The 27,892-nt window shown below is 44.1% G+C and overlaps 1 protein-coding gene across 1 annotated transcript in view; it reads left to right on the top strand.

The window, feature by feature from the left end:
* Positions 1-320: 320 nt before the first annotated feature.
* Positions 321-27,892, top strand: part of MRPS28 (mitochondrial ribosomal protein S28) — a 118,227-nt gene continuing 90,655 nt past the window's right edge. The window contains exons 1-2 of the mRNA XM_068237530.1: positions 321-506; positions 20,204-20,385. Of these exons, the coding sequence (XP_068093631.1) occupies positions 363-506; positions 20,204-20,385 (326 nt within the window). The 5' untranslated portion in view covers positions 321-362. The remainder of the gene's footprint in view (positions 507-20,203; positions 20,386-27,892) is intronic.

Below are 27,892 nucleotides of genomic sequence, written 5' to 3'. Positions count from 1 at the left end.
CGTGGCCAGAGCTATGCCGGTGCAGCGCCCCGCCGACTCCCAGTCCTCAGAAATGAAACTAACCCGCAGCAGGGGACCAGAGCATCGGTGAGTGGCTGCGCGGGTACAGGACGGCTGCAGGCTGAAGCCCCAGGTAAGTGAAACTCTTTTTTTTTTACGCTGCTTAAGTATCCCTTTAAGAATGTCTTTGCAATTGAGGACCATTTAGTAATAGCCAACTTCTGCATTTTGTTCCTGGGAAGACTTGTACTGTATTTCTGCAGCCGCATGTAGATGAGTGTGACCACTAGAGGCCGCTGTTGCTCTCTGTTTCTCGGTAAGCTCTCTATGGTAGGCAGCTGGAGGTCAGCGGGTCTGACAGCATGATGGCGGCGCCCTGTGCGAGACATGCAGGCAGATGGCTGCAGCGCAGGGTGACAGCTCCCGTATGGAGGAGGGCTGTGTGCCCCTTCGTCACGTCAGTGCAGAGGAGGATTGAGAGCGGCAAGGGGACGGCGTCTTCACAGGTGAGGGGAGGAAGGAGAGGAGGCAGTGTCATGTTTACTGTTATGTTGTTGTTATATATTTAGGCGATATAGATCGGTGATGATATAGCACCAGAAGACCTTCACTATAAGGTTGTGTGACTCGTGGCTGGTACGTTGGAGGATGTACAGTACTGTGTCCATGGTGTGAAAACTGATGTTCCCTCTAGCATTGCATGGGGAGTTCGTCTGATGGACGCTTGCAGCATAACTATGGATAGTGTAGTGCTGTGGAGAGAGTCAGCACTGTGTGAATACATAACATTTTCACCCAGTACAGCACTTATTACTGTAAGGTGATTTTACTCTAGAGAGAGTACCAAACCTGTATCATAAATGTGCATTAAGGACGATTGAAGCAAGAAGGATATGGAGGCTGCCATATTTATTTCCTACTAAGAGTACGTGAGATTACTTAATAGGCTGTATTTATACTTACGTGGGGCTTCCTCCAGCCCCATGAGGTGCGTGGGGTCCCTCCCTATCCTCTCTAACCTCTCCATTCTGTTGCTATCTCTCCCAGTAATCGGGTCACTTGTGGCCAGTCGTGCTCTTCAGCGCATGCATGTCTAGGCAGGCACAGTACGCTCGCTGGGGGGCACACAACGGGGGCAAACCCAGGATTTTCAAGGGGGAGGGGATTCCTAAAAGGTCTCCTTCAGCCATGCACAATAGAGGATAATAATTTGGTAGTACATCATGCTGGGTACACATAATGCAATTTCCTGTCTGACTGACAGGATCTGACAATTACTTCCTAAATGTCCGATCTGCTTCCAATCAAAAAATGGGATTGATCAGGAGCAGTTTGGATACAGTCGACGGTGGTAATGAAGGGGAAAGTGAAGCATTCACACAGCAGGGCACAGGACTGTGCTCATACCTGACTCTTCGCCAGAGCTGCTCCGTGCTCTGTACACACGCTGCTGCCTCCACTTGTACCTGTCCCTAGACACTGGTCTGGGGGGGGGGATTCTGAACAGCTATAATTACCCCCCTCCCCGTGTTTGCCTATGCACAGCGGGAGATAGCGGCCAAACAGAGAAGATGGCAAGGGACCCTACTCTTGAGGAGGAAGCCCCAGGTAAGTATAAACATAGCCTATTAAGTAAAAATGGAAGCATTCCATATTTAAAAAAACAACACATCTGGGATAACCCCCCCCCCCCCCTCCCCAAGATCTACTTACATGGTGCTTCCTCCAGCCCCTACCAGCCTATCTGTCCCTCACTGTAGTTCGCCCAGCTGGTATCCTGGTGTTCCCTTCTTTGCAGATCTCTTCTGCGCCTGCACGGCCGATCCGCTTGCGCTCCAGTGGACTGTAGTGTTCTGCGCAGGTGCAGTGTTTCTGTGCCTGTGCAGAATGCTCCAGGCTACGTGAGGAGCACTGCCCTGCTCTGACCTGGCGAGGTCGGCATCTGCAACGGAGGGGACCAAGGAACACTGGCTGGGATGGAGCTGCGGTGAGGGACACATAAGCTGCCAGTGGCTGCAGGAAGCCCAGCTAAGTAGGTCATGTTTTTATTTTTTTATTACTTTGGACCTGTCCTTTAACCACCCTGGCATTCTATTAAGATCGCCAGGGCGGCTGCGGGAGGGTTTTTTTTTTTTTAATAAAAAAAAAATCTATTACATGCAGCCAACTGAAAGTTGGCTGCTGCATGAAAGCCCACTAGCGGGCGCTCCTGACGGGTACTTCTGATCGCCTCCGGCGATCAGAAGTAACAAGAAGGGCCGCGATGCGCGGCCCTCCTTGTTTTGCTTTTCTCGTCGCCATGGCAACGAGCGGAGTGACGTCATGGACGTCAGCCACCTCCGATCCAGCCCTTAGCGCTGGCCGGAACTGATTGGTCCGGCTGCACAGGGCTTGGGCGGCTGGGGGGACCCTCTTCTGCCGCTGCTCGCGGCAGATCGCCGCAGAGCGGCGGCGATCAGGTAGCACACGCGGCTGGCAAAGTGCCGGCTGCGTGTGCACCTTTTTATTTGAAGAAAATCGTCCCAGCAGGGCCTGAGCGGAACCCTCCGGCGGTAATGGACGAGCTGAGCTCGTCCATACCGCTAAGGAGGTTAAAGGACAACTAAAGAGAGAGGTATATGGAGGCTGCCATGTTTATTTCCGTTTAAGCAATACCAGTTGCCTGGCAGCCCTGCTGACCCTCTGCCTTTAATACTTTCAGCCATAGACCCTGAACGAACATGCAGCAGATCAGGTGTTTCTGACATTGTCAGATCTGACAGATTAGCTGCATGCTTGTTTCTGGTGTTATTTAGACACTTCTGAAGCCAAACAGACCTGCAGGGCTGTCAGGCAACTGGTATTATTTAACCACCCTGGCGTTCTGATTAAATCGCCAGGGTGGCTGCGGGAGGGTTTTTTTTAAATAAAAAAAAAACTATTTCATGCAGCCAACTGAAAGTTGGCTGCATGAAAGCCCACTAGAGGGCGCTCCGGAGGCGTTCTTCCGATCGCCTCCGGCGGCCAGAAGTAACACGGAAGGTCGCAATAAGCGGCCTTCCGTGTTTCGCTTACCTCGTCGCCATGGCGACGAGCGGAGTGACGTCATGGACGTCAGCCGACGTCCTGACATCAGCCGCCTCCGATCCAGCCCTTAGCGCTGGCCGGAACTGTTTGTTCCGGCTACGCTGGGCTCGGGCGGCTGGGGGGACCCTCTTTCGCCGCTGCACGCGGCGGATCGCCGCGCTGCAGCGGCGATCAGGCAGCACACGCGGCTGGCAAAGTGCCGGCTGCGTGTGCTGCTTTTTATTTCATTAAAATCGGCCCAGCAGGGCCTGAGCGGCAGCCTCTGGCGGTGTTGGACGAGCTGAGCTCGTCCAGACCGCTCAGCTGGTTAAAGGGGAACTGAAGAGAGAGGTATATGGAGGCTGTCATGTTTATTTCCTTTTAGACAATACCAGTTGCCTTGCAGCCCTGCTGATCCTCTGCCTCTAATACTATTAGCCATAGCCCTGAACAAGCATGCAGCAGATCAGGTGTTTCAGTGGTTCAGACTTATAAGTCTGATCTGACAAGACTAGCTGCATGCTTGTTTCTGGTTTTAATCAGATACTACTGCAGAGAAATAGACCAGCAGGGCTGCCAGGCAACTGGTATTGATTAAAAGGAAATAAACATGACAGCCTCCATATACCTCTCTCTTCAGTTCCCCTTTAAAAGGAAATAAGCGTGGCAGCCTCCATAGTCTTCTCACTTCAGTTTCCCTTTAAACTATTTCACATTAAAGAAAGTTACATAGAAGCTGGAGAAAGAACAATAAGAAGACAGCCTGTATGTAAAACACAGAAAGTCTTTAGGCAACACTCGCCAAATACTTACGCAATAGATGACCCTTCTTCGACCTCCTTCCAGGGGAACTTTCCACCTGGCTGCCGGTACTTACCTCCTGTGGTTCACCCCTCCACACAAGAACAATGAAAACAAACAAACGAGGGAAGCACTCTTGCTTGGCAATCTACCTTATATTGTACACAACAGTACACAAAAGATTTCGAGCTACTCGCTCTTCCTCAGATGCACACCTGAGGAAAAGCGAGTTGCTCTAAAACGTTTGTGTACTGTTGTGTACAATATAAGGTTTATTGCCAAGCAAGAGTGCTTCCCTCGTTTCTTTGAAAACACTCCCTAATGCACCTGGTCGCCTGTGGAGCGCTCCCTAAGTGGCTGCAACTCTGAAGTGCTTTGAGTCTGACAGGAAAGACCGCAATATAAATGTTATATGTCTTGTATTGTCTACAGAGTAGGAGGAGTTGTCAATTGCACTGTGGGCCAAACCAAGTCCTTGCATTGCAGTGTTCTCCCCAGAATTTTTTTTCCACCTGGGTGGCATGAAAAAGTAGCCTGGGCGTGATGACAGAATGCAGGCCAGAGCGTCTTTGTGCAACTCTGCTTACAGCATAGGAGGAGGTAAGCTGATGAGAGCCGGGTGCTCACCAAAACTAGCCAGGTAGAGCACCCGGCTAAAAGAGCCTGGGGAGAACACTGCTATGGACTGAGGCACACTCATCAGCATATTCTGTGAAGCCATTTGAATAGCCCTATTTGCATATGACTGTAACAGAACATAAACAAGCTAAAGCAATAACCAGCATTACTTTGTGAGAATCCATGGTGTCTGGACGCACTCTAACATGACACTAAAGCGGAAAAAAATATTATGATATAATTAATTGGTTGTGTAGTACTGATAATTACTAGAACATTCATAGCAAAGAAAAGTCTCATATTTTTATTTGCAGTTATATTGTGGGTTTTTATTTATTTATTTTTTTAATAACATTGCAGTTTACACACTACACTCTGCATGCTAAATGCTTTCACAGAGCAGACTAATGATCTTTTGAACTTTCCTCTGCAGAATAAACAAAATACAGTGACATACAGTTGAGATAATAAGCTTCAGAAGACGGAGCTCTCTGCGACTTTCAGTCAGAGTTCAGTGAAGTTCTTTTGCATAGATAACTGGAGTTTCTTAACTCTTCCTGTACTGGAAATAATATTAGACTCGTATCTCTGTTGCTAATGTTTTATTTCTTAGCTGTACTACACTTCCAAATAATTATATCATACGTTTATTTTCACTTCAGATTCCTTGTTACCACCTGCATACCAGTAGGTACCAGAAAATGGAGCTTACTGACACATTGCTCTTCCTGTTCCTCTCCTGGTCCCCTCATTCCAGCGCGGTCTCCTCCGTTAGCACTCTCTGGCCGACAGGTTGGAGTCTGCTCTCTTCCGGGAGGCTTCGGGAAGTCTTAGGGAGCACAAGTGCTGCCTGAAGACTGGCGGCTCCGTACTTGCGCAGGTGCTTGTTTATTAAGCTTCCCGGAGCTTCTTTATTAAATTAACACTTAAAGGGATACTGAGCAGGTAGTAAAAAACAGAAATGGTACTTACCTGGGGCTTCCTCCAGCCCACCGTATGCCGCGAAGTCCCCCGTCATCCTGGTGGCTCTGTTAATTGGCGACTTCCGGCTGATGTTGCCACTACGAGTCCCCGCCACGCATGTCACGTGTCATCACGCCGGCCGGCGTGAGAGTCCTGCGCATGCGCGGTTGTCTGACTCTAAACCGCGTCTGCGCAGGACTCATGCCGGTCCGCGTGATGATGTGTAAAGTGTGCGGTGGGGACTCGGAGTGGCGACTTCCGTTGGAATTTGCCAATTAATGGAGCCACCAGCGGAACCTGCAGAGGAGCCAGGAGGACGGTGGGCTGGAGGAAGCCCTAGGTAAGTACCATTTCTGTTTTTTACTACCTGCTCGGTATCCCTTTAATATGCAGATCTATGTGGGGTTATAAGTTTTCACTTATCACCAGCATGATCTTAATGAAGTGTGGCCTATGTCACTGTCTTCATTAACCGGGACTATGACAGCTGACATGCTGTGATCATGATTTTACTGCTAACTGGTAGAGACTGACCACAATCTTTATGCTAACTAAACTACTGATTATGAGTGCTCAAGTATGACCACACTGTGATAGCACTAAAGTAGACACTGTGACCACATTGTGGTTGCACTCTAGTAAAGCCTGTGACTGCACTATAGTTAAGACTGGGACAACACTCTAGTGAAGACTGACTGCGCTCTAGTAAGACTCTGACTGTACTCTAGGACCTAGGTTCTTAACGTGGGGTACTTCTGATGGTTACTCTGGCTTGATAAACTTAACCAAGAATAACACATTAAGGCCTCTTTCACAGTGTGACGTTAAAGTCGCACGTTATCAAATCTTAAAACGCAGACTAACACAAAGCAATACTAAGTCTGTGCAACATTCCCAGTGCTCACGTTGCGTTTGTGTGTAACGTGTAGCGTTATTAGAAAGTGCTGCATGCTGTGCGTTATACACGTTATTAGCTGCGTTAGATTGTTTGCACATGCTCAGTAATGATTTGGAAGCATACTTTTCATTGCCTGAATGCTCTACTGTATGCGACGATAACGGGGCATTAAGTTGAGGTGCAACTTTTTTGGGGCGGTGCAATTTGCGCTGCGACTTTAACGTCACATCAAACCGCAACGTCCTGCTGTGAAAGAGGCCTTAGAGTTTTACAAAATGATAAATCTTATTTAAACACCAAATGAGTATTTTTGCTCAGTAAAAGCAATAGTAAATGTTTGGAAATTGTTTAGAACCAATTATCATGTACTATGATTAAATATATATTTGTCAAGGGGTACTTGTGATAATGTTTACTATGCTAGGGGGTACTTGGTGAGTACAGGGCTTTAAAAGGGGTGCATACCAATAAAATGTTGAGAAACACTGCTCTAGAACAGATTGTGACCACTCTGACTGCTCTCTTGATTTCTACTTTGTATTTTTTTTCCTGGACTTGTTTGGAAGTTAGGAGGAATTTTTTTCTTATTTGGGCTACTCAAAAAGATCAGTCCTTTTTCTGAATTATTTACTTTATTTTTTGAGTTGACCTACCTGCAAAATATTTTTTTATATCAAATATGCACACAACCCATTAAAGTAACACTGAAGCGGAAAAAAAATGATATAATGAATTGTATGTGTAGTATGGATAATTTAATAGAACATTAGTAGCAAGGAAAATAGTCTAATACTTTTATTTTCAGTTATATAGTTTTTTTTTTTACAACATTGCATCATTCTCCAATATTTGAAATTTTCACATTACACTCAGCATTCTAATTGATTTAACAGAGTAAGCTAGTGAACTTTTGAGCTTTACTCTGCAGAAAAAAACAAAATACAGTTAGAGACACTTGAGATAATAAGCTTCAGAAGACAGAGCTCTATGCGACTTTGAAAGTCGTGGAGCTCAGATAAGCTCTTTTGCTTACCGTAGTTTCTTAACTCTTCCTGTACTGGAAACAATATTAGACTCATATCTCTGCTGCTAATGTTTTATTTCTTAGCTGTACTACACATACAAATCATTATATCATAAGTTTATTTTCACTTCAGATTCCCTTTAATGTATTTTAGATTTAGTGAGAAATTGAATTGCAAAATCTCAAGCAAAAAAATGTGGGGCGGAGAGAAAATCGGTGATGAACTGCAGCAAACTGTGTCTGAGTGATCACAGGTCTTCAGAGCACTGATCGCTACTGTATAAAACACCTCATTATAGATATGAAGATCATAAACTAATTTTTTTTTAATTAAAATATCTGGAGAAGTCATGATCTGTACATTTCCAATTCTTTATAAGTAGGCTGTTTATTATTTTTATTTGTGATGCAGTTGATCTTCTATCCACAAGGTGGAGACATTGCATTTCAGTTGACAGGCTTGATGTACAGCATTTCTTTCCTTGCTTGGCTTTGCTGTCCCTCTTGCTGTTGAGGTACTGTCATGTTTCTGTCATGTCTGTCACTGTGCTTTGTGCTCATTTCATAGTTCTAAACAACCCCAAACCTGGAATACTTTGTTATGCAAATTTAAAGGAGTTGGAGAAAGCAGCATATCACAGTGAATTCAACTCATTAAAACTAGGTTCACAGAGGGCCTTTGTGGTGAGTCGTAACGGCCACATTGTAATGCAGAATGTCGCAATGTAAAAACAATGTGACGTTCACAGTGCGAGCTGACAAAATGTAGTATCTTAATGCATTGTGTCTACCGCATAACGCCCACGTTAACAGTACAGTGAAGCATACCTTTAGTTTACTGTATGCTTCACTGTATGCACCACAACGGGTGGATAACGTGCGATGCCACTTTCCTGTTGCGTTCCCGCTGCTACAGGAGTGCAATGCAACTCTCACTGTGAACCTAGCCTATGCATTACCACGTGCGGTAAAGTAGAAAACAGCTGATTTTACTGAAACGTTTATTATCATTATTATTTTAGTATTTGTATAGCACCAATATTTTCTCCATTGCTTTGCAGAGTATATAGTCATGTCACTAACTATCCTTCAGAGGGGCTCACAATGTACCGCAATCCCTACCATAGTGTCCATCATAGTCTAGGGCCAGTTTTACAGGGAAGCCAATTACCTTATCTGTATGTTTTTGGGAGGCTGGGATTCGAACCAGGGACTCGATGCTGCAAGACGAGAATGCTATCTACTAATCCACAGTGCTGCCACTAAAAGGCTGTTACAGCGTGGAAAACTAACTAAAATTACTGACTAGTCGGTAAATGCCTCACAATTTTCAATTCGTAAACAATAGAGCATGTAAGTGAAACAAGTGAGATGTTCGGTATTTATCTCCAGAAGGAGCTGTCGGCAATCAGCCATTCGGTAAGGTGATAGAAGGGAGGAAACAGAGCAGAAAAAGATGAAAACTGATTCAATACTCGGGAAAATAAGAACGTTAATAAAACCATTTCCCTAATTTCACAATATTATTTAAAAATTGTTAATAAGATATTAATGGTTTTGAGCTGATTTATTTTATGCACCTTCGACTTGTCAGTATAATAATCCATCAAATAGCGAATAAAAGACCAAGTGATTCCTTAACCGTTTCAGCACCGCAGTCTGAAAATCTCATGCATCCGAGCAACGTTCACCTCCCATTCATTTGCCTATAACTTTATTGCTACTTATCACAATGAATTGATCTATATCTTGTTTTTTCCGCCACTAATTAGGCTTTCTTTGGGTGCTACATTTTGCTAAGAATTATTTTTTTCTAAATCCATTATAACAGGAAGATTAAGAAAGAAATTAAAAAAATTCATTATTTCTCTGTTTTTGGCCATTATAGTTTGAAATTAATATAAGCTACCGTAATTAAAACTCATGTATTTTATTTGCCCATCTGTCCTGGTTATTACACCGTTTAAACGATGTCCCTATCACAATTTATGGTGCCGATATTTCATTTAGAAATAAAGGTGCATTTTTTCAATTTGTGTCCATCACTATTTATAAGCTTATAATTTTAAATAATATAACAACATATTCTCTTGACATGCATATTTAAAAAGTTCAGACCCTTGTTTAAAGGGAACCAGAGACGAAGCCCCCTCATGTATTTTACCATATATATCAGTAAGAACATCAGAAAACACTTACCATGCTCTCTGTTTCACCCTCACTGCTAAAAGTGTCTGTTATCAGCAGTCACAAGAATCCCAGACTGAGCAATTAAATCTGGCTTTGCTGGGAATGATTATTGCTGAGTCATTATAGCAAAGCCACAAGGGGGCAGGCTTGGGCTTGAAATAACACCACAGAAGACAGACTCCGCTATAATCTTTCTGTAGCAAAGCTAGACGGAGCAGCCTGACTTCTCAGTCGGGGGTTCTTATCAGAGGTGATTACAGTCAGATTACACAGAGAACAAAGGGCAGATTAGGTGTTTACAGTCATGTTCCCACTGATTTATAAGGTAAAATACAAGAGGGTGCTTCATCTCTGGTTCTCTTTAACTATTAATGTTGTTTTTGTTTTTTTTATTGTATTTTTTTTTTATTTAAATAAAATATGTATGTTGGTAATTTTTGGTGTGGGAGGGAAACTCCTAATTTTAAATGTAAAATAATAGAATTGTTTTATTAACCGTGTATGTGGGTGCAGTTTACTATTTGGCCACAAGATGGCCACAGTAAAAAAAAGTCCTGGATGCGAACAATCTCGCATCCAGGAACTAAAGTTCACGGAGAAGTTTCCTGGGGTGCAGAAATACCGCGCTCTCTCACTAGAAAGCGTCAGTTTTTCTGCGGGGAAATTAGATCGGTGAATGGGATCGCGCACACCATGCGGCAGAAGCAGCAGTGCCTATCTGGACGAGGAAGCTCGTCCAGATAGGCCGAACTGGTTAAAATACTGAATAACTTACTGCATGAGGTAAAAATCTCAGTGAATGGTAGGATTGCCTGATGCCGGACGTGTGTGCTTGCCCGTTGCTGGAGAAGCAACTGGCACTAAATAACACTAACCCTCCACCTCCTTCCCATGCAGAGCTGTGGGCAGCAGAAGCAACTTACCTGAACTTTGGGTGCCATCTTCTACACTTCCTTAAGCTCCCAGCAGCTTTCCTGTACGGCTTGTAAAGCATGCATGTGCAGGTCAGGTGACACGGTGGGTGCTGCGTATACATACAGGAAAGCACCTAGGAGCTGCAGGAAGTGTAGAAGACGACGCCCCGAGGTTCGGTAGGTTGCTCCTGCTGTTCACAGCTCTGCAAATAATGAAAGCTCTGCCCTTGTTCTCCCCAGGTTTAATTGGTCAGTGGGGGTTGAAAATAGCATTGCGATCGGTCATGCTCATGGCTTCGGGGGGTAATTAAGGATCCGTCCTGTTGCATTCTTGCTCTAGCAAGATTGATCGGCGACTGTCCTACACACGACCCTTTTATGTTGACTGAAAGGGTCATAATCCACCTTTTTTGGCCAACGGTTATTGCATGTGTGTACCGTATATACTCATGTATAAGCCAAGATACCCACTTTTCCCTCAGAATCCAAAAGTTATTGACTCGCTTATAAGCTCCCTTCCTAGTGTGGCTCCCCTAGAGTAGCCAGATGTGCACCCAGTACACATCATCCCCTCTCCCCATAGCCAGATGTACCCCAAGGTTGATACAGCTGGGTCACAAGACACCACTAGATTATATAATAGATATGAGACACAGTGATTGCCACACAGGAAGAATCCCGGCTCATTGCACCGCTGACGTGCTGCTTGCGCGCTCCACTCCACAAGCCAGGGGATACAGGTAGTCTTGAGCAGCGCACTCTGCACACCATGTTGCAAGGGGATGGGGGGCATGGACACAGCAGGGAGCCAGCTGGCAAGAGCAGCATCACTAGTGCAAGATCCTTACACTTCTTTGCCGGTAACAAATCCTGCTCTACCATCCGTTCTGCTCCACTGACTCTCATATAAGCCGAGGGGGTAACTTTTCAGCACGTTTTTATGCTGAAAAATTAGGCTTTTACGTGAGTATATAAGGTACATATCTTATTCTTGGGGACCTGCCTATAAATGTAGTGATCAGCTGATTGCCATATTAATAAAACTGTCCTTCAGCTTACATACTCGTCTGTCTTATATAAGTGTCTGTCTTGCCTGATTGTACTGATAATTATTAGCATCGGTGACAAAGTGCATGATTAGAAAATCGCTAGGCACATGCCTAGAATCACCTAGGAAAATCACTTCAAAAAGCGCTAAGCGTTTGCAATTACGCTAGTGCTTTTGGTGTGCACTGGCCCTTAGTATGTTCTCCTCGTGCCTGCGTGGGTTTCCTCCAGGCACTCAGGTTTCCTCCCACATCCTAAAAACTTACAGATAAGTTAACTGGTTTCCCCATAAATTGGCCCTAGACCAGGCATGGGCAAACTTGGCCCTCCAGCTGTTAAGGAACTACAAGTCCCATAATGCATTTGCCTTTGAGTCATGATTGTGGCTGTCAGACTCCTGAAATGCATTGTGGGACTTGTAGTTCCTTAAAAGCTGGAGGGCCAAGTTTGCCCATGCCTGCCCTAGACTGATACATGTGTTACATGATACATACAGACATATAACTAGGGTAGGGTTTAGACTGGCCCCTCTGAGGGACAGTTAGTGACAAGACAATATACTCTGTACAGTGATGCGCTATATAAAATAAATAAAATAAAATAAATAACATTACTGCTACAATGCCACTTAGTTTCGGTGCACCACCTGCTTTGTGCGAATGCCTCTATGTGTTTGTATTTGCACAACCGCTAAAAATCGCTGATCTGGTACCAGCTCTCCTCTTTGCCCAGTTTGTTGCAGGAAAGGGTTTCAAATATGTGTTTGCAAATAGCCAGCATGACAGGGACACTTGCGTACAGTGATCTCCAACTCGGGTTAATATTAATAAATAAGATCCAAGGCTTGTCCCTCCAGCTTCAGCCTTGTGACAGCCTTACAAAAATTGCATTGTAGTTTGTCTGGTGAAAGTCACCAAGTTATTACATAGTTACATAGTTTGGCTGAAAAAAGATATCCGTCTAACCAGAAAAAATAAAATAAAAATAAAAATAAACACCAACCTGAACCTGCACATATACCAGGTGATCCGGGGAAGGATCAATTTAATGTAAAGAGGAACAGTAGTGTAAATAAGAAAAAGGGACACCGAGAGCCCAATATATTGTAGTAAGTTGGTTGATGGGTAAATGGAAAAGTATATGATAGATATACTCACAAGTCAGGGTTACCAATTAGGCAACCACTGTGTAGGCAGGTGAGGAGATTAGGCCTGTCCTCACTCAGGATTAAGATGTCGCGCTCTGTAGATTAGGAGAAGAAAGGGAATTCTCAACCCATCCTCCAGGGGTGGATGCTGATATTGTAAGGAGAACAGAGGTGCCAACAGAATAAAATATATCTAAAAACTTTACAATTCCTTGGAAGGCGGTGGTGGACTCATCTCCATAAAGTAGACATGATACTGTCAGTTTTAGTACAAACACATTTATTTATATACCACAACATACAGTGCAACAGAGGCGCTTATCGTGACCTTAAGACTGCACCGTGTGTACTCCTGTTTGTTATTGCCTGAGGAAGCGGGAATATACCCGCGAAACGCGTTGCACTGTATGTAGGAGTATATAAATACATTTGTTTGTACTAAAACTGACAGTATCATGTCTGCTTCGGGGAGATGAGTCCACCACCGCCTCATGAGGAATTGTAAAGTTTTTAGGTATATTTTATTCTGTTGGCGCCTCTGTTCTCCTTACAATGTAGTGAAAATAATGTAATGAATAAAATTGCTTGTTATTTACAATATCCATTTATAAGTTATTTAGTCAGTGTTTGCCTGTTGTAAAATCTTTCTCTACCCTGATTTACATTTTGAAATTTATCACAGGTAACACCATCTTTAGTACTGACAGATGTTCTCTGCGGAATGTTCGGTTCTGAGAATTCCAAAGCCAGTGAAAATAATGCCTGGTCTCTCAGAATGTTCTGGGAGTGCATATCAATAGAAACCATCTGCACTCCCAACCACATAGTAAGTAACCCCTTGTGTTGCAATATCACCCCACTTAGGGCTCATACAAGAGCCCTACATGGGTTGTGGAGACCCGGGTCTGTACAATGAATAAAGTGACTAATGCCAAAACCAAAAGTGCTAGTGTGCTCAGTAACAAAAACCTTACAAATAATAGTCTGCAGTATACAGTGATACAGAAGGTTAATATGCTCATAGTCAATACCTGAATGAAGCAGGACTGTTATTAAAGGAAATCCGAAGTGAAAATAAACTGACGAGAAAAACAATTGTATCTATCCTCCTAAAAATTACTTTTTAATTTTTTTTTTTTTTTTTTTTTTTAGATATCCTACAGTTTTAAAGAGGAACTGTAACGACAAAACGGCCCCTGGGGGGTACTCACCTCGGGTGGGGGAAGCCTCAGGATCCTGATGAGGCTTCCCACGCCGTCCTGCGTCCCACGGGGGTCTCGCTGCAGCCCTCCGTGCAGCAGAAACGTAATATTTACCTTCCTGGCTCCTGCGCAGGCGCTCTGACGGCTGTCGGCGCCGAAGTAGGCGGAAATACCCGATCGCAGTCGGGTCTGCTCTACTGCGCAGGCGCAAGTTTCCGGCGCCTGCGCAGTAGAGCGGACCCGACGGAGATCGGGTATTTCCGTGCCGAAAGTCGCCACAGCGCCCCCGCTGGAGCCAGCAAAGGTAAATATTGAACTGACAGTCGGCACAGTCGCCGGCTGTTCGGAGGGCTGCGGCGAGACCCCCGTGGGACAGAGGACGGCGTGGGAAGCCTCATTAGGATCCGGAGGCTTCCCCCACCCGAGGTGAGTACCCCCCAGGGGATCTTTTTAATGTTACAGAGTCTCTTTAAATTATATTTAAATCTAGTTTTTAAGTTTTTACTGTTACATTGTCTCTGCTAAATGACACCCTCATTGAAGTATGCCAGAGCTCAAATCTATGAATTTTTTACCCTTTTTGTCTCTTTCCTGCCCCAGGAAGCCATTTACTGACAGGAAAGTGTTTTATGGTTGTAATTACTTATCAGAGGGTTATGCTATAGTCTGACCCAGTCCGACCCGGATAGAAACTCACTTGCATACTCTTTCAGGCAAAGAAAGAAAAAAAGGAACACAGCATAGTTATTTGTGTGCCAGGCACAGTACATACACATGTCAATCTCATCATGTCACATGTCACCTCGGTCGTCCTTTAAGCAAGGTAGGCAAACCAGGCATATAAATAGAAACCAGGTAAATAAATGGTGGCATACATACTATACCTACCCAGTGTTCCACGGATGGAGGGGAGTGTGGCAGCAATCAATCTAGGCAGAGGGAGGCACAAGAATGCTCTGGGAGGAGATAAATGTTGAGTTAAACTGCCTAGGCCAGTGATCTGCAAACTTGGCTCGCCAGCTGTATAAGAACTACAAGTCTCACAATGCATTTGCCTTTATGAATCATGAATGTGGCCCTCAGACTCCCGCAATGCATTGTGGGACTTGGCTCTCCAGCTGTTGAGGAACTACAAGTTTGCAGATCACTGGCCTAGGCTAAGCATTACTGAGAGGGCGGGGTTACATACTAATATATTGATATAGGAAGTGTTTCTGATGCTGAAACCGGGAACTCTTGCATGATAAAGACTGAATTTATTGTTTTCCACGGAAGGTTACAATAACCCCAAGTGCCCCAGTTATTTGTTTCACTTGGCCAAATTGGAGACTGAGCTCTTTAACGCCTCCTCCTATAGCATGCATAATAAATATCCTGACCATGAATAACCTGCTCCTTTCAGGTCATGCTGAGTCAACACACAGACACCTCCTTGATACTTACAGTGCATCCTGCTGCAATGTATTACAGCTATGACACAATGCTCTCCCTTCACCTTACAGAGCCCTGTCACTGGTTTAATTAGGTCATACTAGTGAGGGGTACAGTCAATGACAGGTTCTCATGCTTGACTGGAGTACACCTTTAAGAAGGGATTGATGATGAGTGGTCCTCACCATCAGCACAGAAAGTGAACAGAGGCGTGTTGGTAGAGAATGGGTATCCTTCCTTTTGTTATGTTTTTGGCTGGCTCCTTCCTGAGCAGAGATCAGCATTGACAGTACTAATGAGGAGTTATGTGAGAATGTGTGGTGACAGAACATCTGCTTATAATGGCCTCTGCGTCAGTCACCATGGAGATGTGATTTCTCATTGCCCTGATACCTCTGCATTATTCTGAAGGTGAGGAGACAGGGAACAAGCTCCACTTCCTCTCCAGAGATGTTCATATTTGATGAGTGTCATGGAGTGTGTGATATGGATGCTTTCTTTTGCGGCTTCTCTATGTACTGGGCCTTATTAGCTGACATTTTTAGGATAGGAAGTCTTAAAAGCGCTAAAATTTTAGGTCTCTTTGGAACTCTAAAACACACTCTCTAAACTTTGAGAGCCCTTTTCTTTCTTGGGGCTAATAAATCACCTATAATTACAGGATAACTATACATATAGATAACCTGCCTAGTTCATCAATGAACAGTAAAGACCCAAATACTACATGTGTCTTTTTGTGCATGGGAATAGTTTGACAAGCTAAGGATTCTCATAGGCAGATATTTTTCTTAATAGGCGAACAGATTGTGTAATATAAAATGCTTTTATTTTGCAGAGTGATAGAACCTTTGTCAGTATTTTCTGGCTTTCCTTGTGTCCATTTTCAGTGACACCCAGCGCTCTATCCAGATTCCTGGGTGTCACTTGGACAGTGAACTTTGGCAGGGTAACACAGCACTAACATTCTGATAGGTGAGCTAGCTCTCCCCTTCATACTGTATTCAGTACTAAAAAGTTTTATAGTACAGGTTTAACCCCCCCCCCCCCCCCCAAAAAAAAAAACAAAACTAAAATTAAAGTACCTACTCTTCGGTGCATAAAACATTTGAAAGCATTCCATGTGTGAAAACGTTTGCAAGTTTATATTGCTCTGCTAAACGACAACTATAATCATTGCCTGGTCTATTCACAATGCTCCCCCTTCCTTCTCTGCTGCATTGCCATGACATCAGCTAAGTCACTTCAGCAGAGGGAGGGAGGGGGAGCAGAGTGAAGAGACCTAGCAGAGAGTTTGTAGCCAGCAATGATTACTTTTGCCAATTAGCAAAATGGTGCAAAGTGTTACTGCTCTCTGCATTAAAAGTAAATACAAGTTCTCAAGACCATCAGATACCACTGACTACTGGTAAAGGAGAACATATGTGAATGGGTGTGAGATCTCTTCAGGGGTGGACTCTAGTAATGCATCATAACTGTATAATTTACCAGGGGCAATTAAGAGTGTATTTGGTATTAGAACTGTTCAAATCCTTTCCCTCTCTAACAGTTATGAGACATTTATGTGTGGATGTTTCTATATCAGACAGTCCTTGTGATGCAGCGTTGCTATGGCAGCTCCATTGTTCTGGAAGGCATGGTAAGCTGCATGCACGTAGCCAAATGGATAGCTGTGTGAAATTTGGAAGACTTATAGGCCACTGCCCATATTTGATTTACATGAAGCCAAGAACAATTTCATTGAACCATGAGTAGCGCGATTCCTGCTACTTTGGCACTTGGCAGTAACTTGACACACAGTTGTTATAGGTGATGTGTGTAAATTCCTGTAATGCTGCTTTGTAGTAAATTTCTACTATTTGCTGCACAATGGAGGAACTTTGAAGTCCATCTAGCACTGGGGGTGACTAAAGCCACAGAAGCTTCCCAGATCTTCCACGAGCCCACCACTGCTGACCAGGACCTTCTTCATCTCTGCAGCCTCGCTCCCATTCATGTGTGAGTGCGATCATGCTGCACATGTGTGAGTACGGTCTGCTCATGCTCATTAACATGAGCGGCTTCGTGTTACTGCGCATGCACGGACCGCACTCGCTTATGTGCAGTACATTTGCATGCTTACACATGTACAGGAATGGGGCGTGGCCACAAAAGCATATACGACAAAGCATATACGACAAACCCTTGTTGAATATGCTTAGAGACGGGCGTAGCTCGTAGGGAGCAGGAGGGCCCAGAGCTGTTTTGGGACTCCAGCTACTAACCTTCCCTTCCTCCTATACAAAGGACTATACTTCAGATCATGTGGTGTTGTGGCTACACTTGTTATGGGTGTGAAGATCTTGATGGCCATACTTGTTTTATGACTCTTGTGAGATGGGCCCAGAGGTTGTGGAGGGCACCAAGGGGAGGCAAGGGAAGGGGTGTGACCATTTAGGGAGCCATCAAAGTTTTGCTGGGGGAGGGCCTGAATTGTAGTTACGCCACTGCTTAGATGAACTGTCACGAAAATCTTAAAATTTAAAACGCATACAAATAAGAAGAACATTTCTCAGAGGAAAATGAGCCATAAATTACTTTTCTCCTATGTTCCTGTCACTTACAATAAGGAGTAGAAATCTGTCATTACCGACAGATTTTGGACTAGCCCATCTTCTCATAGGGGGGTTCTCGGGGTTTCCTTTATTTTTAAAAGCACTTGGTGAATGGCAGTTGCTCCGTCCAACAACCAAAATAGTGTACAGCGAGCAGGGAGGCTGGCCAGCACCTTTGTATAAATCTTTTTCAGGGAATGTCTTTATAAAGAATAAAGGCCATGCTGAGAATCCCCTATGGAGAGATGGACTAGCCCAAAACCTGTTGGTAATGTCAGATTTCTACTACCTACTGTAAATGACAGCAACAAAGGAGAGAAGTAATTTATGGCTCATTTTACTCTGAAAGATAGTTATTTGTATGTGTTTTTAAATTCTAAGAATTTCGTGACAGTTCCTCTTTAACTATCTGGACTGTCCAGACGCCTCCCTCTAGAGAAGTAAATATCTAATTTTTATTCCCGCTTCAAGCATTGCACACATTAGGTAAAAGACTTTGGAAACAAACAATTCATAACCAGTTGCTAGACAATTATTTGTTGAAAAACAGCCCAACAGAGTAAAAGGATAATAACCAACAATGGTTCTCGGACAACAATCTACCCTGGAGGATCTGGTTGGGCAGTTCTATCACTCAAGACACACAGCACCACATTATGTACAGCTCACTAAATTCCCTACCTCTTGTTTCTAACCGTGTTTCCTTTAGAATCTAAGCCCGTATGGGCAAGCTTGTCCCTCACCTAGTATTGGCGTTACTGTATATAAGGGCCTGTACACACTGTTGCGCGGCGCTTTTAAAATTGCATGGGCTTTTTTTATCGTCTTTTGAAAAATCCTGGAAATCGTGAAGACCTGTACACACTGGTGTGATGCGATTTTTCTATTTTCATGAAGGACTTTGCGATTTTAAAAATCGCATTCCATTTTCAAAACGCAGCGCAAATGCAGCAGTGTACAGGCCCTTACACATTCATCTATTTGCCTGCATTATGAATATGGTCTGTACCATATTATCTGTACTTCTTATGTTTGGCCAGGAAAACTCTGTATCATGTACAGTATACTCACTATAAGGACTGGTTCACACTGTGAGTGATTGCACTATCGATTGGCAAAACGCTAGAGCAGTGTTATCCTATGTGGGTGTTCTCACAGTACCGTTTTTTTTTTTTTTTTTTTTAAATCGAAAACGTGCTGCCTGCACCATTTTTAGAGCAATATTTTTTTTCGAAAGGAATGTGCAAAAACCCACATTACTTTAAAGGACACCCGAAGCGAAAATAAACTAATTAAATAAACAATTGTATCTATCCTCCTTCTCCTAAAAATGACTTAACATATGCCACCGTTTTATTTTATGTTTAAATCGACTTTTTAAGTTTTAACTGTTTTATTGGTTTTGCTCAATGACACTTTAATTGAAGTATGCAAGAGCTAAAATCTATGAGCTATGGACCCTTTTTTATCTCTTTCCTGCTCTCAGAATTCATTTTCTGCTAGGAAAGTGTTTTATGGTTGGAATCAGTTCTTATCAGTGAGGGTCACACTGTAGTCACTTCCTGTCTGAGTCAGGACTGAGTCAGCCACTTACATACCTGATATTTCACTCTTTCAGGCAGAGAAAGGAAAAAAAGGAACACAGCATAGTTATTTGTGTGCAAGGCACAGTACATACCCATGTCTATCTCATTATGTCACATGTCACTTCGGGTAGCCTTTAAACATCACTTTGAAATGGGGTGTTGGGTTAGGGAGGTGAGGGAGAAAAGTTTGTTTTTCTTTGCATTGTTCTGCTATAAGTACCATTGCCACACTATATGATGTAGTTGATTTGGAATGTCTGTATATCTTTTGGACATTGTAAATGGAATTCAAAATACGGTAATAAAATATTTTTTTTTTTTTTTTGTAAATCGCTCTGAAAATTGCAATCGCTAAGCACTTAGGCCTCTATCCCACTGAAAGCGATTTGATTCAAATCGTAAAATGTTAGCTATTTTTAAATCTCTAGGGCTGCTAATTTATAATAGGAATCGCGGAAAGTGTTTTCCAATTTCACAATTTTTTTTTGTGTGAAGCGCAATCGCATTTTTGAGTAATTTTTAATTGCGATTGTGCTACAGTGTTTAAAGATAAATGCATAATCGCAATCTATGAAAAATCACAATCGTTTGCATTAGGGGATTGCTAGTGGAAAAGAGCTCTTAGCAATTGCGTTTTGTAGTGTGAGCTATGCCTTACTGTACAATAACAGGCAAGCTAACAACGCTGCATAAATCCATCAAAGTATATATTTTTTTATGTTTGTTTTTATTTCGTGTATTTGCAGACAGCCCCCAAGGAGAAGGAAACCTTTGCTTCCTTACTTCGGCATTCCCCCCTCATTCAGCTCGGACCAGCTAAGGACAAGGTGGTTGCTGGAACAATCATCAGTGTTGTCAACGATGATCTGTACATTGATTTTGGTGGCAAGTTTCACTGCGTGTGCAAAAGGCCAGCACAAGATGGAGAGTGAGTACACTGACAAGGATCCTCATGGGCATTTATTTGTCTCCCTTTGAACAAAAGCATCCCTTGCCTACAAAATGATTAAAGTCCAGACACCAGCACTGGGAATCTTCCCTACTGTTCTCTAGGGCAGCTGTTAGAGGGCTTTGCAGCTTTGGAAGGCTAAAAAGAGTGATGGCTTTTTGTGTACAGCGTAAATTAACAGTTGTAATGTATTCAACCTGTAGCAGAATATACCGTAGTCACTTTCTGGATCTTCAGTGCAGCCTTACCACCATAGCAGCGCTGACTACTATCACTGGTTAAGGGCGCTGCCTCTGACACAGGAGACAAGAGTTTGAATCTTGGCTCTTCCTGTTCTGTAAGCCAGTACCTACTCAGTGAGGAGACTTTCTGCAAGCCTCCCTAACACGGCTGCTGCCTATAGAGCGCGTACTGGTAGCTGCAGATCTGGCACTTTGAGTCCGCATGGAGAAAAGCGAGATATAAATATTTGTCTCGTCTTGACTAATTGCTCTGTTGAGTCCAGGTGTTGTTGTTATTATTATTATTACTACTTAGTATTTATATAGTGCCGACATCTGCAGAGCGCTGTACAGGGTATATTGTCTTGTCACTTAACTGTCCCTCAGAGGGGCTCATGATCTAATCCCTACCATAGTCCTATGTCTTTGTATCGTAGTCTAGGGCCAATTTAGGGGAAGCCAATTAACTTATCTGTATGTTTTTGGGATGGGGTAGGACATTTGAGTGCCTGGAGGAAACCCATTCAGACACGGGGAACACACACACGCTCGCTCGCTCACTCACTCACACTCACACTCTGTACAGGTAGTGCCCTGGCTAGGATATGAACCGGGGACCCAGTGCTACAAGGTAAGAGTGCTAACCACTACTTCACCATGTCTCTACACTTGGATCTGACTATAGGCCTGTCTACTAGACAAGACAAATAACATTTATATCGCGCTTTTCTCCTGGTGGACTCAAAGCACCAGAGCAGCAGCCACTAGGGCACGCTCTATAGGCAGTAGCAGTGTTAGGGAGACTTGCTAAAGGTCTCCTACTGAATAGGTGCTGGCTTACTGAACAGGCAGAGCCGACTACCAAGCCCTTCCTTTTTAATGACTGCCCCTGCATTCATGCCAGGAAGGAATGGGGGGTGGGGTGTAGGTCACTGGGGTGGGCAGAGATGTATGGGAGGTAGGTGGGTATAGCTGGCTCATGGTGAAGTATGATTAAAATTTGAAACTTATTTATGTCCTGCTGTGGTTCAGTAGAGAACTATGGGCTTAATTCACTCAGACAAATAGCATGCCTTATCAAAGTTAACACACCTTATCAGAGTAGCATAGCGAACGTAATGCCTGCTGATTGGCAATGACGAGCGCTCCACTTGTCCTGCCCTGAGCCCCTGTGGGTTCATAGCGCTTGCTATGCAACTCTGATAAGGCATGCTATTTGTCTTAGCAAATCAAGACCTATGAATGATAGTAGCCCATTAACTTATGTTGTCTAGTCCCCACAGAATTAGTTTCAATTTCTTCTTACCCTGTAATTTTTACACTATTTCAAATGAAAATAAGAATCAAAATAGTTGTGTGAAAGTTTAAAGTTAACCTTTTACATTTCAATGTTTGGTACTTTCATTGAATCTCATAATAAAATGTTGACAATAAATCTTTTAATAGTACAATGATCATGCTTATGTTCTCGTGAAATACAAAGGTTTTCATACCTTGTCCAAGGCATGCAACTATCTCACACTATTCGGCAGCAGAGAGATCATTTTTCTTTCTCCTATTTCTTGAAAATGGTGATCTGCTCAAGAATGTGGAACACCTTTTTTTTATTTTTTATTTATTTATATATTTTTTTTTTGTAGTTTTTCCTTTAGTTGGGCTCACCTGACAAACTAGTTATCAGAGGTGTCCAAGGCTGATTTCAGTAATCAAAAGAGCCCTGAGACACAATACCATCCATGAGTTTAATTGAAAAACAAAATATTTAAAAAAGGAAACCTGAGATGAACAGGTGCCGTAAAAATAAACATACCTCCTGACAGTATAGCCAAATACAGGCTATTCCTGTAATTTTTATTGCTCTCCTGTGCTCTATTTCATTCTTAATTTTTCATTTTTACCCCGTCTAAAATCCAAGATTGCCGCCATCTGCTTCCGGGTCAGTGTCCCTGTATGTTCCTGGCTCAGATGGGAAGAGATAAGTGTGTAACTCAAGCTAGGACACTAACTAGCTGGGTAAATATATAAACCTACATTTACCTAGCTGTTTCTCCCATCACAGGCACTGCTCTCTGTAATGCCGATCTGTGCACAGATAGGGGGAACACAGGCAGAGAGGGGGGCAGACTTGAGCAGACTGCTTTCACGGTCATAGAGCTTCCTGATAAAGCAGCCGACTGAGAGCTCAGTCCATGGTTTTTACAGGGGAGATTACAAGCTCACAGGGCAGATCAGAACGAGGGCTAGTCACTGGGCGAAGCAAGGACAATAACAGCGCAGATAGCAGTAGAGTGATACATAGCGGCGGAAAGCAAGGAGAATAACGGCACAGATAGCGGTGGCGGAGGGGCAGTGATAGGGCACCCTGGGTTTAGCTGTTATGTAGCTGAACCTCACATCTGCACTAACAGTGTTAGCTGTAAGTGTTAGCAGTAGGTAGAAGGAGGGGTGCTGTAAGAGGTAGGTTAGGTAAAACGATAGTAGAATATTTGTGAATGATCAGTATTTTACTATTCGCATTATCCAGTGCCCAGTAGTAGAATATTATTATTTATTGGATTTATATAGCCATCACATATTACGCAACGCTGGACAGTAAATAAGGTAACACACAATGATAATAGGGGTGACAGACAACGCAATTCAGATAATTAGCAGTAAGACACACAACGCCAGGTCATACACTAGCCTAGCAGTCTCATTAATACAAGTTCACACTTTCCTGTGAGCAGGATGCGCAATCAAGTAGGATACACAGAGGAAGGGTCCTGCCAAAGGCTTACAATCTAAAGGGATGGGGTGGGGACACGATAGGAGGGGAATATCTATATTAGTGCAGATTATCCACTAGTGGCATCACCCAGTGCCCAAATTTGCAGATGCTGTGTTTTTTTTGTTTTGTTTTGTTTTTTTTATTATGCCTTCATTCCATCTTTATATAAATTGAAGACCTGTAATTTAAAGTGAACCCGAGGTAAGAGTTATATGGCAGCGGCCATATTTGTTTCCTTTTAAAGGGAACCAGAGAGGAATCCATTTTTAACATAGAAAAAGATTTTATACATACCTGGGGCTTCTTCCAGCCCCATAAGCCTGGATCGCTCCCATGCCGCCATCCTCCGCTTCCTGGATCCGCCGGTACCGGGCCCGTCACTTCCGGCGGACGCGGCCAATTGTCCGCATCACTGGGGCTCCCTCCATACCCGTACGCATGCGGCTGCGCAGTTGGCAGCCAAACGCGTAACTGTATGGAGGGAGCCCCCTGTGATGCGGAGAATTGGCCGCGTCCGCCGGCCGACTGGCGGTAATGACGGGACCCGGTACCGGCGGATCCAGGCAGCGGAGGACGGCGGCGTGGGAGCGATCCGTGCGTATGGGGCTGGAGGAAGCCCCAGGTATGTATACTTGATCCTCTCTGGTTCCCTTTAAGCAGTACCAGTTGCCTGGCTGTCCTGCTGATCCTCTGCATATAATGTTTTCAGCCATAGACCCTAATCAAGCATAAGCATAGGTGTTTCTGACATTATTGTCAGATCTGACAAGATTAGCAGTATGCTGGTTTCAGGTGTGTGATTCGGACACTACAGCAGCCAAATAAATCAGCAGGGCTGCCCGGCAACTGGTATTGTTTATAAGGAAATAAATATGGCAGCCTCCATATCTCTCTTACCTCAGGTTCACTTTAATGTTTATTTCTTGCTGTTTAGCAGTAAAGTGTCCTTTAAAAGTATTTATAGTATTCCACTGGGAGCGCCAAACTTTTTATTTTTTATTTAGATCCGCATTGGCTCTGCTATTATTAATCATTATTTGTGAAGTTTGGCACTGACACTCCCCCTACTGTCCACTATTGGGAATATAGTCCCCTCTGCACAGTCCTCAGGGTTTTCATGTCTTGTCTCTGCCACCTGAACCTGATCGCTTTACATAGTGCCAAAAGGATTAGTTCTGTCAAGTGTTTGACACGGAAGCAGCCAGCCAGCCGTGCAATCTGAGACATTGCTATTTACCTTTCATGTCACCATGGTTCCTGTAGCATTTTCTATTTATCAAAACAAGGAAATGAAGAACAATCACAGCCTGTATATGATATGGATTTACATTAGTACAGGCACATAGATAAACTTGATTTGTGTATTTACAGATGATGCGTGCTGAAAGTGTGCCTCTCCGACCCACACTAATGTGGTTTTAAAGCGGATCCGAGATGAAAAACTAACTACAATCAATAACTTGTCTATATATCTTATCTAAAGTTTAGATAGTTTACACAAATCTAGCTGCAAACAGCTTTAATAGAATATGATTATTTCTTCCTGCGATACAATGACAGCAGCCATGTTGTTTGTAAACATTACACAGAGGCGGGCTTATCTGCATCTTGAGCACTTAGCCTGTGAAAAAAAAACCTAATCCCCCCCTCCTCCTCCCCTCTGCCTGTGAAATCAATGGCTAGCAACACCTCCCCCCTCCTCCTGCCCAGACTGAGCTCCCATGAGCCCTTGCTACTGCCAAGGCTCTCTGAAAACCTGTGGGCGTGGCTTGTTTAGTTTATAGGAAATTAGAGTATTAAAACAAAAACAAAGTATTTGGCTTGCGGAATGCCCTATAAACAATAGGAAAGGAACACAATTATGCAATGTGTAAAAGTTCACCTCGGATCCACTTTAAAGAGAAACTGACGTCTGCCTCAGGCTAACATGCAGGAGGATATTTGTACCTAAAGGTAGCCCAAATGGGATAATTGTGGCTCTATTATTATTATTGATTTCATGTGACAGCTGCATATTCTGTGGTGCTTTACAATTGCAGTGGTCAGGTTTTTATCTAGCAGCCTACAAGCCGCACCCATTGGGTCCTACGCAATTGGCAAACTGGCCAGCGATAAGGGCTGACGAGTTCTTAAATAAGGGGACAGGAGCGTTGCCTAAGTCAATTAAATTTAACAGCCCCCGGGCGGTATAGAACTTGCTTGGGTGATGTAATTGCCCAGCAAGTCCTTTGCCCCCCATTTAATTGTAGTTTTTGGCCTCCATTTTGCTCACCATTCGTCCACTAGGTGGATTAGAGTCATCCTGATTTTCATTGGGCCAATGAAAATTTGGTCCACCTAGTGGACAAATGGGGAGCCCCAGGGGGACAATCAAAGATGTTTCTGCTGGGGCTCCCAGTAAGGAGATGCAATGGGCAGTGGTGAACCGTAGTTAAACGCAAATAGCAGCTGGCTCTCGCGATGGGTGTGCGCGCATCTCCCGGGAGAGCGAGGCGGCAGTGCCGTGGTGCTGAAGGACAACACCGCATACGGTAAATGCCGTGCTCAACATCACTCAGCACACAGGAGCATTGCTCATGCGAATACCTAGTACTTGCTTGAGTTATGCTCTTAATGCTACAACATTGCTCAGGTGCAACTGGCAATTTAATTTGTTGGTAAATCCTGAGCAATGTAATGTGATAAGAAGCTTCTTATCACCTCAAATTGCACATGGTCCCTAGAGTCTTGATACTAATATCATGGAACCCAAAAGTAGGCATCTTCCTGTACCTGCCCAGCTTGTCCTAGCTCTTGTTTCCCCCAAAGTTTGGCTGTCTTAGTAATTCCTAACTACCTGTATATCCTTCTGCACGCCACTTTCTTCAGGATAGTTCTCTCCAGTGGAGCGGATTTATTTTTTTCAATACAAAGCTCCTCTTGTCATATTGCCCCTGGTAGCTCCCACTTCATTATTGTCCCCCCTCCCCATTAGTACCTCTGCTACTTATTGTATTTATAAGGCGCCAACATATTACGCAGCGCTGGACAATAAATAGGGATACATACATTGCAACAAGGGGTGACAGACAGAGAGGTAGCAAACGGTGATACAACATAGCACAAGGTTATACATACAATCAGGGTATAAAATGCGGTTTGCAGAGACCCGGCAAAACAAGTACGAGTTAGTCCATGAGAAGGGGGTGTCATTGCCGGGGCAGTAAAATTAACCACCTTAGCGGTATGGACGAGCGCTCGTCCATTACCGCCAGAGGGTGCCGCTCAGGCCCTGCTGGGCCGATTTGGATGAAATAAAGAGCAGCACACGCAGCCGGCACTTTGCCAGCCGCGTGTGCTGCCCGATCGCCGCCGCTCTGCGGCGATCCGCCGCGAGCAGCGGCGAAAGAGGGTCCCCCCAGCCGCCTGAGACCTGCGCAGCCGGAACAAATAGTTCCGGCCAGCGCTAAGGGCTGGATCGGAGGCGGCTGACGTCAGGACGTCGGCTGACGTCCATGACGTCACTCCGCTCGTCGCCATGGCGACAGGAGAAGCCAAACACGGAAGGCTGCTCATTGCGGCCTTCCGTGTTACTTTTGGCCGCCGGAGGCGATCAGAAGAACGCCTCCGGAGCGCCATCTAGTGGGCTTTCATGCAGCCAACTTTCAGTTGGCTGCATGAAATAGTTTTTTTATAATTTAAAAAAAACCCTCATGCAGCCGCCCTGGCGATCTTAATAGAACGCCAGGGTGGTTAAGAAGGACACACTAAGGGAAGGGGGAGGCCCTGCCAAGGCTTACAATCTAAAGGGTGGGGGGACACATAAGGTAGGACTGTGGAAAGGGTGATTGACAGAGAGTTAGAGTGAGGAAGATGTGGGGTAGGCTATTTTAAAGAAATGTGTTTTGAGGACTTGCTTGAAGGCTATTAAACCCCTTTACCATTAGGTTTGATTTTGCCGATTGTAACCACACCATGAAAAACACATGTAAATAGCGTTGTGGTTTTTCCGCTATTGCAATTCTTTTCCCCAAAGTATAATTGCCAGCTTAGGCTCGTATACCCAAGGGATAGCAGCGCAATAGTGGAAATTAACTACTTAAAGACGCGGCGGTAGCCCCAGGACTGCCTAACGCCAATTGGTGGGCAGTCCTGAGGTGGTGTTTTCTCCGCTTGAATGACAGAGCTCCGCTCCCTCATCAGTCTCCCAGCGGCGATCGCTGCTAGGAGACTGTTACACAGCAAAACTGCTGTCTATTTACACTGTACAGCGCTGAGATTTATAGATCGCAGCAATGTACTGGGGACAGCCATGCTGTCCCCCTGGGAGAGACAGGAGCGATCTGCTCTCATAGGCTGATGTCTATGAAAAGCCGATCGCTGGGATTGGTATAAGAAAATAAATTGAAAAATAGTAAATTTTATTATTAAAAAAAATAAGAAATAAACAAAAAACAAACATGCTGGCAGGGATCAGAGCCCACCAACGGAAAGCTTTGTTGGTGGGCTGAAAGGG

Source organism: Hyperolius riggenbachi, chromosome 5, assembly GCF_040937935.1.
Source record: "Hyperolius riggenbachi isolate aHypRig1 chromosome 5, aHypRig1.pri, whole genome shotgun sequence".
Lineage (NCBI taxonomy): Eukaryota > Metazoa > Chordata > Amphibia > Anura > Hyperoliidae > Hyperolius > Hyperolius riggenbachi.
The sequence above is the reverse complement of the archived record's forward strand: the minus strand, read 5'-3'. Positions and strand labels throughout refer to the sequence as shown.